General features: G+C 41.7%; 1 protein-coding gene across 39 annotated transcripts in view; it reads right to left on the reverse strand.

Annotated features, from left to right (window-relative positions):
* Window positions 1–17,925, reverse strand: part of SSBP2 (single stranded DNA binding protein 2) — a 318,118-nt gene extending 300,193 nt beyond the window's left edge. For 28 of the 39 annotated variants that reach the window (XM_081503862.1, XM_081503858.1, XM_081503857.1 and 25 more), the window contains exon 1: window positions 17,855–17,925. In XM_081503862.1, coding sequence (XP_081359988.1) covers window positions 17,855–17,916 — 62 coding nt within the window. In that variant the 5' untranslated portion in view covers window positions 17,917–17,925. Of the gene's footprint in view, window positions 1–17,026; window positions 17,267–17,850 lie in introns of those variants that run through there. The other 11 variants (XM_081503872.1, XM_081503874.1, XM_081503870.1 and 8 more) reach the window with 2 other exon arrangements.
* Window positions 17,926–19,064: the final 1,139 nt, after the last annotated feature.

Consider the following 19,064-nt stretch of genomic DNA (forward strand, 5'->3'; position numbering starts at 1 on the left):
AGAGAAAGTTTAGATTCCAGGTCTGACATGTGTGACTTAGCTAAGTCACGTATCCTATCAAAGCCTTAGTTTCCGCATCATTAAAACAGAGATGACGAGATGATAACACCTACTTCACAGCACTGTAGAGAATGAAATAAAATATAAATAAGTTGCCTGGCCCAACACTTGAAACACAGGTAGCTTATGCTTACAAATGTTATTTCTGTTTCCCCATACTTTCTCAATTCTGTATCTCTAGCCTAGACACCTGTTCCCTCAACACCCAACCAGCTCAAGAATGACACATCCAAATTCCCCCTAAAGCTCTCCATTTCTAGGTCTGAAAAGCATCTCAAATTGAGTGTATAATCTTCCTTCTTAATAAATCTATCTCCTCTTCCTCCTGTAGTCCCCTGAAGTCTGACTCAAATTTCTACACACAATTACAACCTTCTTAAAAACCCTAATTTTTCACATTTAAGCTGCCAAGTCCTATGTATTCTACATTTTAAGACATCCATTGAACTGCCAGTAGTGTAGAAAATGGTGTATTATTACAGCAGCTAACTTATTACAATAGCTTCCCAAAATCTTCTCCCCCTTTATCCCAGCCTCCATACTACTTCCAGAATAATTATTGTAAAATGTACCTCAGATGGTGTAACTTTTCTGCTTAAAATCGCTTATCTCAGGGCTTCTCTAGTGGCTCAGTGGTAAGAATCCGCCTGCCAATGCAGGAATCATTGGTTTGATCCTTGGGCTGGGAAGATCCCACTTGCTGCAGAACAACTAAGCATGTACGCCACAACTACTGAAGCACCCAGTGCCCATGCTCCGCAACGAGAGAAGCCACTGTAATGAGGAGCCTGTGGACCACAATTAGAGAGTAGCCCCTGCTCGCTGCATCTAAACAAAGTCCGTGTAACAGTGAAGACCCAGCACAGCCACAAGTAAATAAGTAAAATTTAAAATATATATATGTATGTATACATATATATATATAATTGCTCATTTCCCGGATCAAGTTGTCATTGAATTTTGTTTTTGAAATAGTTCCTGTTGGATACAGAGAACACACTAGTGGTTACCAGTGGGGAGGGTGCGGGAAGGGCATATAGGGGTTGGGGAGTGGGAGGTACAGACTACCGGGTGTAAGGCTACAAGGATGTATTATACAACCCAGGGAATATAACCAATGCTTCGTAATAACTTAAAATGAAAAGTAACCTTTCAAATTATATAAAAAATAAAATTAAGCAAATGAAACAGTTTCTGTTTAACTTGCTAGAGTATTCCTCAACAGCACATCCAGGTGGCTCAGTGGTAAAGAATCCGCCTGCCAATGCAGGACACATGGGCCCCTGGTCTGGGAAGATCCCACGTGCTGTGGAACAGCCAAGCCCATATTCCACAACTGCAACTAGCTTGCAGTTCACAGAATGTACCGTATTCTGTAATGCCGCTATGTTTCTGTACATATTTCTCTCTCTCTCCCTAAAATACTCTACTTGTCCCCTCTCCCAATTTGGCTAATGCTTATTTCTCATTTAATAAACATCCTCTTGGAAATATCTCCTGGGTGTGTCACAACTTCTGGCCGGATGCAATGTCCTTTTGCAGAACTTCCACAGACCTCTGCAGAGCCATGACAGTGTGTGCTATCCAGACTGGTGACCACTGGTAGCGAGTCTCCCTGACAGTGAGTCCTAGTGGGCAGAGACTACTGTTATTCAGATCTGACAGAAGAGGGCTCAACAGAGACTGACCTAGGGGAAACAGTGAGCATTTAAGTGAATAAAGGAGTGAGAGATAGCAGAAAGCAAAAGGAATATTATCCTATCTCATAAAATGTATACAAATTTTTAGTATCATAAAGTCCTTAAACAGGTTCTAAAAACTAATTTTACATGCTATTTTGACCAAACCCAATTTTTTAAAGAGCTCTATTTTGTCAGGGCATTGTATACGAAGAACTGGAAGACTTACTTCAAATCTATAAAAATTTAAAACTTGAACACCGTCCTGGGTATTCCCCATAGGCTCTGCTGTAACCAGGAAGGCTGATCTCTACCGAGTGCATCACCTCCACTCCCTTGCCCGATGGTTCCAGGTTCGGATCTACAGAGAGGAGGCATCGACTGATCAGAGGGCAGGAGCAGAAAGAAGAGCCCCTCCCCGCCAGGCCCCCAGCCTCTGTTTACAGTGGGTTTGACCGTGGCTGTGGTCCCCATCATAAAACCGCAGCTCCGGGACAGGAGCCCTTCATCGGATTTTGGTAACTGCCCTCTCTCTTTCCCCTTCAGACCCAAGAGGGGACAAGCTTCTCTTGTTCCTAACCCCTGGGTGTTAATCCATCCCTATTGAGTTTTAATCGTGCACAAACCTTCAATAAACTCTCTCTTCACATATTCTTTTAAGGGAGCTATCCTACTGGGGATCTAATACTAATACAGAAATATTACTAACTAGCAGCATTTTAGCCAGTGATTGCTATATCATGGACTCACTTGTTAATGATTCCCCTTCTTACAGAAAAGCATCAACATCATTTTTTGGCATTAACTAACTTTATTATGAAAATCATTTTGCAATATATACATATATCCAACAATCACAATACACACCTTAAACTTATCCATACTGCATGTCAATAATATCTCAAAAACTGGAAAACAAAACAAAAAACTCAAATTTTCCATTAACTATTCCTCAATCCAAAACAAACAAACAAACAAAAACATGCCTGAGCCTCACCCTGGACATAGCTTGGTACTGCCAGCTTAATATGGTCACAGTAGATTCTTCTGTGAGTGCAAGAATTGTGTATTAGTTTCCTATGGCTAGTTTCCCTCATAGCTCAGTCAGTAAAGAATCTGCCTGTAATGTAGGAGCCCTGGGTTCGATTCCTGGGTCGAGAAGATCCCCTGGAGAAGGAAATGGCAACCCACTCCAGTATTCCTGCCTGGAGAATCCCATGAACAGAGCAGTATAGCAGGCTACAGCACAGGGGGTCGCAAGAGTCAGACACAACCTAGCAACTAAGAGAGAGAGAGTGTGTAACAGATTCCTATAAATTTAATGGCTTGAAGCTACACAAATTTATCATATTCTATACTGGAGATCAGAAGTACTAAAATCAAGGTGCTGGCAGGGCTCTGTTTCTTCTGAAGGGTCTAGAATCCATTCTTTGCCTTGTCTAGCTTGTTAAGGATGACTGTGTTCCTTGGCTGCTGGTCTTACCCTTTCCCTTCAAATCCTGCAGCATTCCCAACCTCCCTCTGCTTCTGTCACCACATGGCCTTGCCTACCTCTAGTCTCTCTCTTACAAGGACCCACGTGATGACACTGAGCTCATGCAGATCATCTAGGGAGGAAGTAACCCATCTCAAGATCCTTCATCCAAGATCCTGAACTTAGTCATATCTGCAAAGTTCATTTCCTAGGTAACACAGTCACGTGTTCTAAGGGTTAGGATGTGGCCATCTCTGAGTTGCCATTATTTAGCCTATGATAGTACAAATCCAAGGTGCTGGTTTGGAAAAAAACACAAAGACAAGAAATGGAAACATCGTTTAAAGTTTTAGTTAAAAACTTGCCTATACTGTAATCTTTTTGGCCCTGAATCCAATTCACTTGCAAAACTGACCAAGTAACAATCTGAATTAAAAATGAATTAGTAAGTCATTTCCCAAGATGAACTTCTACCTGAAAACTATTCCCAGTATATACACACATACATATATATTGTGTAAATATATGCATTTTATGGTAAAAACAAAAAATTCTCACTGAAGTTTTTTTCATTGCAATACTTCTAAATGAAAGAATAATAGTATCAGTTCCTCAGTTTAATTCTAGGGGAAAAATGCTTATTGAAATACCTTTACTAGCTTCCTAATAACAGCTATTGCTTAAATGCACTGATAGAGTGTAATCATCACATAATTTTAATCCAATTTTAATGACAAATAACACATGACACTGTGAAAAAGTGAAACAAAGGAACTGTTTCTATTTTTTCCAATAATCAGTATTATAGAAATGACTATGTAATAGACTCAATATGGTTGTACTATTGCTCCTAGACCACATGGAACCTTCCAGTTGCCCTAGTCCAAAAACAAAAAAAAAAACCAACAGGCCATATGCTGGTTAAAAGAGAGAATGCAAAGAAACTCATAATTAGAGGAGAAAGCATTTTTTCTACACATTACATATTCTTCTATTTATTTCTGTCTCTAAAATTTACCAAGTAAAGTAATTCATTCCAGATTACTTTGCCTCTAGATACAGAAAGAATGGAGAAACAGCTCTACCCGAAATTATAACCTGAACTCTTAATTGGCATCGTCCTCTCTGAGAAGCACTGTATCCAAGTTGTTAAATCTCAGATACCAGCTAACAAATTTGGAGCTATGTGTGGAGGGAGCACTTTGGGTAGCTTTAATTCTGCCCACCTTTTTAGCAGCTGTAATATGTTTTCTTTAACCTTCTTCCTTAACCTCTTTCTTCTTCAATGCATCCAACCCCAGGTAAAAATGGATGTGTGAAGAGAACTATCCAAGCAAACCCCTCCCACTCACTACCGTCATGACTCCCGTTATTTTTTTCCCATACGAAGCAAAAAACACACTGAGGCAAGATGTTTAAAATCAGCAGTGGTCTCAGAACCTGGGTCTGAATCCATACTATGCAATTTACTACCTGGCCTTGGACAAAGTATATAACCTTAGTGAGACTCAGTTTCCCCTTATGTAAAATGGGACTTTGTATCAACTTTATGAAGCTAATGAATGGATTAAGCAAGCAAATAAAAAAGCCAGATACAAAAAGACAAACATTGCGTAATTATACTTTAGCAAACACCCTATTCCAACAACACAAGAGAAGACTCTACACGTGGACATCACCAGATGGTCAACACCGAAATCAGATTGATTATATTCTTTGCAGCCAAAGATAGAGAAGCTCTATACAGTCAGCAAAAACAAGACCAGGAGCAGACTGTGGCTCAGATCATGAAATCCTTATTGCCAAATTCAGACTTAAATTGAAGAAAGAAGGGAAAACCACTAGACCATTCAGGTATGACCTAGATCAAATCCCTTATGAGTATACAGTGGAAGTGACAAATAGATTTCAGGGATTAGACCTAATAGACAGAGTGCCTGATGAACTATGGACAGAGGTTCGTGACATTGTACAGGAGACAGGGATCAAGAAAAACCCCATGGAAAAGAAATGCAAAAAAGCAAAATGGCTGTCTGAGGAGGCCTTACAGATAGCTGGGAAGAGAAGAGAAGCGAAAAGCAAAGGAGAAAAGGAAAGATATTCCCATCTGAATGCAGAGTTCCAAAGAATAGCAAGGAGAGATAAGAAAGCCTTCCTCAGCGATCAGTGCAAAGAAATAGAGGAAAACAACAGATTGGGAAAGACTAGAGATCTCTTCAAGAAAATTAGAGATACCAAAGGAACATTTCATGCAAAGATAGGCTTGATAAAGGACAGAAATGGTATGGACCTAACAGAAGCAGAAGATATTAAGAAGAGGTGGCAAGAATACACAGAAGAACTGTACAAAAAAGATCTTCATGACCCAGATAATCACGATGGTGTGATCACTCACCTAGAGCAGACATCCTGGAATGTGAAGTCAAGTGGGCCTTAGAAAGCATCACTACGAACAAAGCTAGTGGAGGTGATGGAATTCCAGTTGAGCTATTTCAAATCCTCAAAGGTGATGCTGTGAAAGTGCTGCACTCGATATGCCAGCAAATTTGGAAAACTCAGCAGTGGCCACAGGACTGGAAAAGGTCAGTTTTCCTTCCAATCCCAAAGAAAGGCAATGCCAAAGAATGCTCAAACTACTGCACAATTGCACTCATCTCACATGCTAGTAAAGTAATGCTCAAAATTCTCCAAGCCAGGCTTCAGCAATACATGAACTGTGAACTTCCAGATGTTCAAGCTGGTTTTAGAAAAGGCAGAGGAACCAGAGATCAAATTGCCAATATCCGCTGGGTCATCGAAAAAGCAAGAGAGTTCCAGAAAAACATCTATTTCTGCTTTATTGACTATGCCAAAGCCTTTGACTGTGTGGATCACAATAAACTGTGGAAAATTCTGAAAGAGATGGGAATACCAGACCATCTGACTTGTCTCTTGAGAAACCTGTATGCAGGTCAGGAAGCAACAGTTAGAACTGGACATGGGACAACAGACTGGTTCCAAATAGGAAAAGGAGTACGTCAAGGCTGTATATTGTCACCCTGCTTATTTAACTTATATGCAGAGTACATCATGAGAAACGCTGGGCTGGAAGAAACACAAGCTGGACTCAAGATTGCCGGGAGAAATATCAATAACCTCAGATATGTGGATGACACCACCCTTATGGCAGAAAGTGAAGAAGAACTAAAGAGCCTCTTGATGAAGGTGAAGGAGGAGAGTGAAAAAGTTGGCTTAAAGCTCAACGTTCAGAAAACTAAGATCATGGCATCTGGTCCCATCACTCCATGGGAAATAGATGGGGAAACAGTGGAAACAGTGTCAGACTTTATTTTTTTGGGCTCCAGAATCACTGCTGATGGTGACTGCAGCCATGAAATTAAAAGACGCTTACTCCTTGGAAGGAAGGTTATGGCCAACCTAGATAGCATATTTAAAAGCAAGACATTACTTTGCCAACAAAAGTCCGTCTAGTCAAGGCTGTGGTTTTTCCAGTGGTGATGTATGGATGTGAGAGTTGGACGGTAAAGAAAGCTGAGCGCCGAAGAATTGATGCTTTTGAACTGTGGTGTTGGAGAAGACTCTTGAGAGTCCCTTGGACTGCAAGGAGATCCAATCAATCCATCCTAAAAGAGATCAATCCTGGGTGTTCATTGGAAGGTCTGATGTTGAAGCTGAAACTCCAATACTTTGGCCACCTCATGCAAAGGGTTGGAAAAGACTGTAATGCTGGGTAGGATTGGGGGCGGGAGGAGAAGGGGACGACAGAGGATGAGATGGTTGGATGGCATCACCGACTCGATGGACATGGGTTTGGGTAAACTCCAGGAGTTGGTGATGGACAGAGAGGCCTGGCGTGCTGCAATTCATGGGGTTGCAAAGAGTCGGACACGACTGAGCGACTGAACTGAACTGAACTTTGGCTCAGTTGGTAAGGAATCTGCCTGCAATGCAGGAGACCTGGGTTCAATCCCTGGGTTGGGAAGATCCCCTGGAAGAGGGCGTGGCAACTCACTCCAGGATCCTTGCCTGGAGAATCCCCATGGACAGAGGAGCCTGGGGCACTACAGTCCATGGGGTCACAGAGTCAGACATGACCTGGAGACTAAACCACCAGAGTCGGACACAACTTAGTGACTAAACAACCATCAAAGTATCTAGAAGAGTCAGAGGGTGACTGCCAGGGGTTGGGGGAAAGGAGAAATGGGGAGTTATTATTTAAAGAATAGAATGTTTCAGTTTGGGAAGAAGAAAAAGTTCTAGAGAGGGTTGGTGATGATCCTGCACAACAATGTGAATGTGCTTAATACCCTGTATATACATACACATACGTATATTGTGTAAATGTAATGTATTTTATGGAAAAAAAAAAAAAACCTCACTGAAATTTTTTCATTGTGTGGAAGTCGCTCAGTTGTGTACAACTCTTTGCAACCCCATGGACTGTAGCCCCCCCGACTCCTCTGTCCATGGAACTCTCCAGGCCAGAATAATGGAGTGGGTTGCCATTCCCTCCTCCAGGGGATCTTCCCAACCCAGGGATCAAACCCCGGTCTCCCACACGGAAGTCAGACTCTTTACCATCTGAGCCACCAGGTAAGCCTGGTATTTTTTTATTCATTACAACATGTCTAAAAGAAAGAATAATATTATCAGTCCCTCAGTTTAATTCAAGGGGAAAAAATTTTTATTGAAAAATCTTTAATAGCTTCCTAATAATAGCTATTGCTTAAATGCACTGATAGAGTGTAATCATCACATAACTTTAATCCAATTATAAATGACAAACAGCACCTAACATTGTGAAAAAAATGAAATGTATACCTAAAAATTGTTAAAGTGGTAAATGTTTTATATATATATATACATATATTTACAACCATAAACACAAAAACAAGAAAGGAATGTTCTATCAATAATCCATATCAAAACTTTCTCTCCCTTATTTGAGAGAGGCATAGAAGGAAAAAAAAACACTACCCCAGCTCTCCAAATTGAAGCTAACTGGCAAAAGAATAGAGTTCATCAACCTAAATTAGCGTAAATCTTCACAGACTAGAAATCCAAACTATCTCCAAATCCCAAACCAATCAATTTATATAACAAAAACACATGAAGTTGAAATAAATAACAGATTTTACTTATGGTGTACCACTTTTGGAGTTAAGTAATTATATAGGATTCTATATAATCCACATTGTAACAATATTTTTCACTTAAAGTAATGACATATTCACTTTAAAGTATTGACATAAACTTTTAACTATCTTCTAGTCCACAATTCTCTATTAAATCAAATCCGTACTTAAGCTTTCTTAAAATATATGTGAATCTCTTATTTTAAAAGAGGCTGCTGTAGTACAATGAAACAAACACTGACCTAGGAAACAAAAAAATCTAAATATGACTAAGCTCTACCACGTATTACCTGTATTACCGCAGTTGGGTAAGTCAATTTCCATGTACAAAGCTCTACAATCAATGGGAATTATCACCTACCTCATAGAATTATTGAGAGATTTAAATAAAGCACATTAAAATGCCTTGAAACTCTAAAGTATAATTCCATTTATATTATTAATTTGCTGAAACACAGAAAGATTCTATCAAAAATTCATATTAAAAATGTACATGTATTTCACACTGATACAACTAGGTAATCTCCTGTAGTCCTGAAAGCCGCAGAAGACTCTAAACGCCTATATTAGAGAAAACTCTTCTTTAGGAACTACATACTAATCCTGATTCTAAAGATTAGAAATATTGGGGAGAAAATGAGCTAAATATAGTGATATCCTGTTGTGATATATTTATAACCAGTTACATCCTTGATCCATTAATTCCACAAATATCTAATCAGAACTCCAAGCACTGTGCTAAGGAGTAAGACTACAGTGGTGAAGACAATACCCATGGTTCTTTCTCATCAGGGAACTTCCAACCTAACCAGATGAGACATTAAACAAAACATTACACAAATGATCCATAAATTTGTGACAACACGAAAAAGGAAAAATAGAGGTTGCTATGAAGCACAGTAAGGGGATCTTATCCAATATGGGAAATTTATGAGAAATAACTATCCAGTTGTACCATCCTTTCTCAAGCCAACAGGCCTTAGGTGTTCAATAAATCTTAAATGTTTCTGCCTTCAACAATATTATAAAAGACAGATGTTCCACTTCCTTCATTAGGAACAACTACATCCCTGGGGTTTAGAAGATAAGAGATGGGCAACCTTATTATTTAGGAAAATCCACATAAACTAAACTCACCACTCAACTGCTCAATAAAAACTAAAACCAGACTCTAGGAAGCATAGCTTCTCATCCCAATTTTGACTCATATTTTATATATCCTTGAGCAATTATGCTGATGCTGAGAGGTTACCTCAAAGGTAGTTTAGCCTGTTTAAAATGCTCTAACCTCAAATCTTCTCATGACTGACTCTTTCAATATTACTCAGGTCTCTGCTTACTCAGGTCTCCCCTGAACTACCCAATCTAACGTAGCCTCCCAGTCATTCTCTATATTACAATTACACTACTTTATTACCTTTTTAGCACTTCTATCTGAACTTGCCTACTGTATATATTGGGTTAGCCAAAAGATTCATTCAGATTATTCCATAAGATGTCCCAATATGTACTTGTTTATTATCATATGCTTCTCTTTCAAACTTGAAAGTAAGTTCCATAAGGCAAGGACCTATTTCTTTCTCTCCATATCTTCAAGATACATCTTCCTTGCCAAAGACCTCCAGCTGTGTTTAGGTAGTTCAGATACAAGGGAGAAATGTTCCCAGCCTGGAGGATGACTGATTTAAGTCCGTTATGGTTATCCCATTACCATTGCCAGTAACTGGTTTAGGGGAGGGAACTCAGTTTTCTTCAATAAGGCATAAGAAGACATCTGCTAAGCACCTCAAGAAGAAGCTTTTCTCTCTGATTAATGAGACATAAAGGAAAAACCTTGCCCTTTCTCCTGCCTTTATACTTGGTTGTATAAGGAAGTGACTCCGGGAACCTGATGCAGGGATGCTGCATCACAGGAGGGAAACCATGAAGATGGCAGAGAAGCTGATCTCTTGGTGTTCTTGAGTTTCTGAATCAACTCGGAAACTACCTCTTCTAGACATCCTGTTATGTGAGAATTATTCTGAAGCCCTGACCAATTAAGCCATTTTCTATCTCTTGTTTTGATACCTGCCACCAAAAGCACAATAATCTCTTAAGTCTCTTGTTTCTCCTGGAACATTAACAGAAAGCAGTACCTACAGTTTAGAGGATTCTTGAGATTAAATAAGACAATGCAACTGAAGTGCACAGCCACTAAGTCATGTCCAGCTCTTTGTGAACCCATGGACTGAAGCTTGCCAGGCTCGTCTGTCCGTGAAATTCTCCAGGCAATTTCCTTCTTCAGGGAATCTTCCCCACCCAGGGGTCAAACCCACAACTCACGCTTGGCAGTCAGATTCTCTACTACTGTACCACCTGAAAAGTCCCAAGTAAAGTGGCAAATATAAACAAAATACCCAAATGATAGCATCTGCTGTTACTGTTACTATTAAACATTCAACTTTCTATGACAAAATTCCACAAACTCTTTATGTAGTATTTGGGATTTTGTTATTTTACAGAAAAAAATCATTTTAATCCTGTTTAAATAAAATCATTTTTAACAGGATAACTCATTCACCTTCTTTACTTTTTAATATTAGTAAAGACGCTTTTGATTTTTTCTCAAGTTTGAAGTAGGTAAAAAGAAGAAGAATCAAGGCAAATATCAGATCACTAAAGAAAGATAATCATATTAATTTCAGGTGAGACCCTGTTTTTGGCCTTAACTCCTCCCTTAACTTACACAGAGCTAAGTAAAAATTTTCATCTACTATTCTTATCTTCACAAATATTTCATCAGTATTTTAAGATGGCTTGTGTTGTGTTAGTTGCTCAGCTGTGTCCAATTCTATGCAACCCCATTGACTGTAGCTTGCCAGGCTCCTCTGTCCATGAAATTCTCCAGGTAAGAATATAGGAGTGGGTAGCCATTCCCCTCGCCAGGGGATCTTCCTGACCCAGGAATGGAACCTGGGTCTCCTGCATCACAGGTGGATTCTTTACCATGTGAGCCACCAGGGAAGTAGATTACACTAACTACAAATTTATACTATGTTAGCGACTAAATCTGTGTTACATATACAATTACAAAAAAACTCTTCTTTAAAAAAAAGTGTTATCCATCAGTTTCTACAATTTTTTTCTGTGCTCAACTACTTGTTTGATATGCCATGAAGCAAAATTAACACAGAAGATCAAAAATAAGAGATTTCCAGGTCATCGGTTCAAGCTCACTCCCACTGAATTGTGATCTAAAATGTTATGATGGCTCGTTACTATTGGAAAGTGGTATGGGTCCTACATGAAACAGAATAATCAAAATTCTTAAAGTAAAATATGAAGGTGGTTTTGTCATTACTAAAGAAGTGACACCAACTGAAGTGTCTCTTTTAAAGAGGAACAAAGAACAAATATTAATTCCTTCACCGCCTGGAAATGCCCAGGCTCTTGTGAGCCCAGATAAATTTTTGGTTCTATCAATATTACAAAAACATTATTAGCATCACTTCTCAAAAATCTTTACTAACCCACTCTGACAAAAATTACCAGTTACCCATTATGACCAATAAAAATTTGAGCAACTTGTACAGCTATTAAAAGTTATCTGGAAAAACACTATTCTTCCCTGGTTGGAACATTTTTCTACCTGTTTTTCAACGTCTCACACAGTGACTGAGATATATAGTTCAGGGAAGAATAGCCTCTACTATTTCTGCACTACTGAAAACAAGTAGGATATAAATCTTGGCAGACCACCTTTCGGATCACTCTTTAGCGTATACACAGGGTATTATAGTCAAATAACTCACAGTCCAAGTCATGTTAAGTTGTATATATGTGTTACATTAACAGATGTTATATATGTAAAACATATACAAAATCTGATAAGCAAACTTTGAAATCCAAATATAACCACTTACTTTTAATTCCAAACTCTTTTCAGATTTCAAAATATATCTTATTCTATTGCTCTAGTGCTATTTTAAGGCCTTTCTTTGATAAGCAGTACGTTATTAATAAAGTAACATTTTAGCATGTTTACAGAGGTTTACTAACCAACAACATGTCACTGGTACACAAATATTTTCTATCCTTCCCATACCAACGGTCAAAGCAATAAAGTACACACAATAACAGGGAATATTCCCACATATTCCAGAATAAAATTATCTTCAATACATATTTTAAATTAAACATTCTAAGTAGTTTCCTGTCTTTTAAGTCTAATACATTAAGCCTTTATCCTATGTCCCAACATTAACGTAACAGTTGTGATCTCTACAAAAAAGAGAACATTCTCAATTCCCCAAATTTTACTTCTAATTCTAAACTATTAGAGTGGAGTGTTAATAAAGAGCAACCTCAGTATGGTATTCCAACCCTTGCCTACGGTGTATGTGTCAATTTTAAAACAAAATAATTCTATTTTCTAATAGTAACTGAGGATGTGAGATGCATTTAGTTCACTACTGAGAAGTAACTAAAGCTCAATTTTTTTCATCCTAAATTGGTTTTATATGGCAAATTGGCTGTAGGGTGTGGAAATAAACCTTTCTATTTTTTTCTCTTTCACAGCTCTGAAAAAATAATTCCAACATTATTACTATTTCTAACAGTAACAAACCTCTAAATAAACAATACTAAAAGTTAACTCTCAACATCTTACACTTTTTTCTTTAGATTTGTTCCTTCAAAAAAAGTCATTTTTTGGATACTTCTAAAATAATGGAAAGGAGATCAATCAAAAGTAAGGCTCCCAGAGCTGACATATTAGATACAAGTTATTTTGGAGGAAACATCCTGGGGATTGAGAAGGGAAGAGTCAATTGAATATTGTATAGAAAATTTAATCCCCATAAAGCTATTCCTTCATTAGTTTTAGAAACCTTGAATTGTGATAAATGCATTAACTGCTTCTCAATCAAGTTTCTGACAAGATCTGTATTACTTCACTTGCCTTATTTCCTTCAGGAAAAAAAGGAAGGAAGGAAGAAGAAAAGTTTACCATTTTTAGGGGGGGCAACTTAATAACAAAAAAGAGGTCATGCTGATGCTAGTATCTACAAACACTCTTATATTGAGTAATATTGTTTTTTCCAAATTTCAAAAATTCATCCGACTAAATTCTATTTCATGTATAATCATGACAGTCTATATGAAATCATATTTAAATGATCATTAATCATTAGACTTTAACCACTTAAAAATGAGTTTATGTTGTTTTCATAGTTTAAATACCAAAGTTACTTTTCAGAGCCCCAGGTCAAATGTACAGATTTCTATAGTTTCTGACAAGTTTAACTTAATGTCACTGTTTACTATACATATCTTTGTTCAATGTTGTTTTATAACACATTCATCTTTCTGTGCTATCACATAATTTTAAAGATGAAATCAGTTTAACAAAAAGTAGTATCACACTCATCTATTTGCAGGTGCTAGGTACTCTCCGTGGCAGCGTGGCATATTTAGAGTGGTCTAAAATTCAGCAACATTTCATACAGAGCTTGTTCACTACAATGTCTAATTTTAAAACTTAAGTGATCATACAAAAGTTCCAGAAGGAAAAAATCTCAAGAAACAAGGATTTTTCATTATTTTAGGCTTTCAACTTTCCTTCCTAAAGTTTCTGTCTTCTGCAATCTGTCAAAATGGAGGGTATCAGCATAAGGTGCACCAATGGTAAAGACTACATATTTGATTAAATATTTAAAATCTGTTACATCTGATTATGTAAAGCTGTTCCCTAAATCTGTAGAAATCTACCCTAAATCAAGAAGGCAAACTAGGATAGTGAAAAAAATGTATCTTTCATCTTCAACTACAGATTTTAAGCAGAGCTATCTTTGTTAGAAACCCAGCTAGTAGAGTATTCCTGGGCAAAGTTACTTAACTAGTCAAGAGTTGTCTTATTTCTTCAATGGAGAAAAAAAAAAAAAATCAGTATCTTGCAGAATTGTTGGGAGAATTAAAAAAAAATTAAGTGCAGAACACAGTGACTTACACACAGAATGACAATTTAAATGATGATTACTCTTTTGTTGTTATCAGTTATTTTTTAATACCCCTAAGCTAGAGAATATGGAATTCAAACTTCCAAAGTCCTTATTTTGGAGGTCACTGAAAAAAATTTTTTTCACATTGAAAAAATGCCCTTGAGTCTAACATCTTCATTTATTCAACAGTATTTAGTTGGTGCTTTTGACATTTGAAGACACTATTCTTAATGTCAAGAACAACTCAGAGAAGAAATCTGAAGTATTATCCCTTGCCCTCAAGAAACTTACATTTTAGAGGAAGGCAGATATTAAACAATCAATTGCATAGTTACTTAATTGCAATTGAGACTGCAGTACAATGTTACAAAGAAAGCCTGCTAAAGGGGGAAATGACCTAACAGGATCAGAATTTAAATTTCTACACAAACATCCCTCCTCCCTCCAAGGGTTTTCAATCACCCTGTCTATAATTAAACCTAATCCAAACTTCTGTATAGACTTGATCCGACTGGCTTTTAAAACAACGAAATCAGTAATTAACCTGACTCCAGTCATTTTTATGTTCAGAAATGTATAGTGAAAATATAGAACCTGCGTAAAATCTACAAATTAATTTCAAGTATCCCATATAGTGACTTAATGAAAGAGAAAGCAAAGATATAAATAAGGGCCTGTCTGCTCTCCTCTATGAACTCATAAGAAAACGTATTTCTTGATGGATTATAAAACCAGTATTTTTATTTTATTTGCGTGCCATTATTTTTAATGATGACTCATTTTTCAGAATGTTTTTATTGTAGTAAAATGTTTACATATTCATTACTGAAAAACATTATTTCTGTGACTTTTAAGGTCAGTTACAGAACATTCTTCACTCAGGCAATTTTTGAGGTCTGCCGCCTTAAAAAAAAATTTTTTTTTAATCTGGTGATACCCATTTTAAAGACAACTTCAAAATACCTATCTTCAGAAGTCAGTAGGTTACTGTGGAATAGTGCCATTAAAGTCCCAAGTACACATAAAGGGCAAAAAATGAGTAATCAGATCAACTCTTCTAGCAAAATGAAACTTACTGCATCAAACAGAATCTACCTCAATGTTTGTCTTAGATTCAAACAACATTCGCCTAGAAATTAACGCAACAACAGTTAACTCAGAATGGTCATTGTCAATTCTCCAAAAGTGGCCTCTTTACCTATATTTAGTTCGTAAGGCAAAGCAATCCAGGATTCCTGCTGCCAATTATAATGAATGGAAGAAATTTATTTAAATCAAATAGCACCATCTAGCAGAACTCTCACCACCTGGCTTACAAGTGTAGATGTTACTTGGTGTTCAGTTTGGTAGACTTGACAGCAAAATGGCAATCATTTGTTTTCATGACATAACCACAGAATTAGAGCTAGAAAGGACTTAAGACACACCAGGTTCAACTTCTTCATTATTATGTTAGATGCTTTTAAATTTTTTTTACAAAGTTATCGTAATACAGATTAAATTCAGCCATTCCTGGAAGTTCAAGTAAAACCCAAAATTTGATTCTCAAATTCAACCACCCTGAAAATAAGTAAGATATACCTCAATACACATTTCAATTCCTTCACTCCCAAAAATATGAAATCCAAATACTCTGAAATCATTAAAACATCTTCCCTATATGTTTCTATTTTCTCAGATATATTGCCACTAAATGACAAATGCACACAAATTAGGCTATCTCAAAACTTCAATTTCAGTAACTTGCTATTTCTTAACCAACCTATAATGCTGAATCTTTTACATACTCCTTGTCACAGCCAACAACAAGATGCTGAATACAGCTCAGAAAATACCTCGGGGGGGGGGGGGAGTATCTTTTTTTGGTTTGTTTTGATACGCCAAGGCCTGCCGCCCCTAAATCCTATAGGAATTGCGTTTATTGCTGCCAACACGAAGATTAGGAAATGTTTCCAACCCTAGGGCACAAGCAACTTTCAGAAGACTACTACTAACTACCTAAAACTAGAAGGGAAACCCGGTAGTTTTTGCACATTCGGTTTTTATTTACGCAGCTATTTCCTTGTGCAAGGTGACTAAAGTAGCTTTTGAGAGATGCTCTCAGACTTTTCCCCAGTCTGAAGTCCTCGGAAAGGCAGAGCGCGTCCAATGACAGGGACACGCCTCATCCTCAGAATGGAGGTGGTTAGTGGGAATCACTATAAGAGCGGCTGCACAGAAGAGGGGTTCTTCCTCAGTGGTCACAGTCACTATGCGCTCTCATTTTTAGTAACAACCAAATCACCGTTACAAGCACATAAGAATAGAAGCAAACAACCCTGCTTCGCAGCGTGCCGTGACGGTGGCATCCCAGGCCGGGAGGGGCTCTTTTCTCGCCAGCCTCCCCTGGGCTCCCACCGGAGTTTAACACCTGTATCTCCTCGCCACACCGACCAAACAACTAACTCCTCCCCGTCTCCACGCTTCGACCCTTCCTGCAAGTCCGGGTTCGGACCACTGCCCCCTCCCCACCGCAGACAGCCCTCCTCGCGCCAGCGGCCGCGGCCCCCACCGCTACTCCTCTGCGCCCCGCGACCCCCGCTCGCCGCCCCGACCGCCACGGCCCTCTACGTTTGGAGGCTGCAAGTCTCCAAAAAAAAAAGTTCTCCAGCCGCCGCCGCCGAGTTGGGTCGACTGCGAGCGGCAGAAACGCCAGCCTACCCCAGCAGCTCCCGCTTCTCGCCAGCACACTTTTCCTCCCCGGGAACTCGGTCCTTTGACTCCCAAACTTCAGCGGCGTCCCTGGCGCCCCCTGCCCCGGGCTCCGCGCGGCGCTGCGAATGCGGCGTCCCTCCTCCGGACCAGGAAAGCCCCGACGCCCACCCGGCCCACGCCCCGCACACGCCCTCCGCGCCCCGCGCGCGTCTCCGCGCCCAGCGGGGCCCTGCTCGGCCGCTCCACGCCCGGCTTCCGCCCGCCGCGCGCCCGGCCCCGCTGCCTTCGCCTCGCCAGGCGCACCCGGCCCCGGCGCCCGAGCCCCCCACCGCGGCGCCCCTCGAGCTGCCCGCCCCGACCCCGGCCCGCCCCCACCGAACACCCACATTCCCTCCGCGTGCCCTCCTCCACGCAGCTGACCCTCTCGCCCAACCCTCTATCCCCCGAGGCTCTCCGCTCCCCGCAGCCCCGGACCCCAGCTCTAAAGTTACTTTGCGCGGAGGTGAACCCGCGGGTTATTTCCCTCAATCACCTAAACAAGTTTCCATCCCCGCCACCAGCACCACCGCCGCCCCCCGACACACTCGCTCCCTCCCGCCCGCCAGACCCCACGGCCGCCAGCCCCGCGCGAGCCCCTCCTGGGAAACAGCCGCTCCCCGCACCGCACGCCCCCCACCTCGCGCACCCCTCCCCCTGCCAGCCCACCCCCCGGCTCTCCCCCGGCAGAGAGTGTCTGGGTGTCTGGGTGTCTCCGAGAGAGTGTGCGAGTGCGTGCGTGTGTGTGTGTGTGCGCGCGTGAGAAGGCGGAGGTGGGTGAGAAGCGGAGACACTTACTTCTCCCGGGCCTGGCTGTCGGACGGGACGGCGCTGCTGTTACTCTTGCCTTTGCCGTACATGCTTGTGCCGAGAGCAGCTCCCACTGTCACGCACCTGTCAACCCATCACAGCCTCCCCGGGAACAGCCCCGTCCCCATGGCGACCCACGCAGCCACCCCCACTATTGGCCGCCCCACGCCAAAGCTCCGCCCCCTTCGCCCAGGCAACGCACGAGACTGACAGGCCTCCCCCCACCCCACCCCGCTCTGGCCTGCCGAAGCGCGCGGCGGCGGCTACAGCCTAAGCAGCAGTCTCCTCCCTCCTTCCCTCCCTCCCGGGTTCCCTCCCTCCTTCCCTCTCCGCTCTCCTCCCTCCACCCGCTCCTCTCCCCCCTCCCCCCTCCGAACCCCGGCGCAAGGGGGGAATTAGAAACTGCTCTAGAAGGATTTTAAACAACTGGCTGTTCCCTCTGCCGCCGCCCCTCCCCCCGCGCCGCCCGCGCTCGGCTCCTCACTGGAGAGAAGGCGCCGGGAGGAGGGGAAAGTGCGGCCTGGAGTCTCTGGCAGGAGCTGGCGGAGCCGGAGCAGCCGCGGCCCCAGACTTCGGGGCGCCCGCCGAGTACACAGGCAGATCTACGGCCCCAGCCGCCCTGGGGAGCCCCCCCACCAGCCCCTTTCTCCCGCTCCTCTCCTGTCTGTGACCCCGCGCCGGTACCCAGGATTGATCTCTGCGGTCCTCGGCCCTACTCCCTGCGGTGTCGCCCCCGCCCAGCTCCCAGAGGGCCGGCTGGCGGGGGACACGCGCACTTTTCCCTCGACCTTCTGGCTGAGTGACCGGGAGCGACTCGCCTTCCCTCCGGGGAGGGACTGTGCCTCCGGCCTTTGGCGCCGCTGGGGTGGCGTCGCCTGGCTCCTGGGGCCGCGCCCTGCAGCCCAGGGGAGCACTCAGGCTCGGGCCTGCCTCCTAAAGGTGGCCCAGTGACTCCTGGGGGCCTCAGTGGCCCCCACCTTGTCCTCCTAAGATCAGAGCCCCGCGACACGCCAGACCTACTGCAGAAAAGGGACCCGGGTATCCCCACCTGGCCTGCCTCTCCAGCCTTGGGCGTTGACGCCAACTCATCCTGACCTTTGGAGTGGAAAGGACCGTAGAAGGCTTTTAAAAACATCCCTGTCTTTGTTCATCAGAATAGGCCCCAGCCGTGCTCCAAGGTGCCGGAGCTGAAAGGCTG

The sequence above is a fragment of the Giraffa tippelskirchi genome, chromosome 6, assembly GCF_054371585.1.
Source record: "Giraffa tippelskirchi isolate mGirTip1 chromosome 6, T2T-mGirTip1v1.2.pri, whole genome shotgun sequence".
In the NCBI taxonomy this organism is placed as follows: Eukaryota; Metazoa; Chordata; class Mammalia; order Artiodactyla; family Giraffidae; genus Giraffa; species Giraffa tippelskirchi.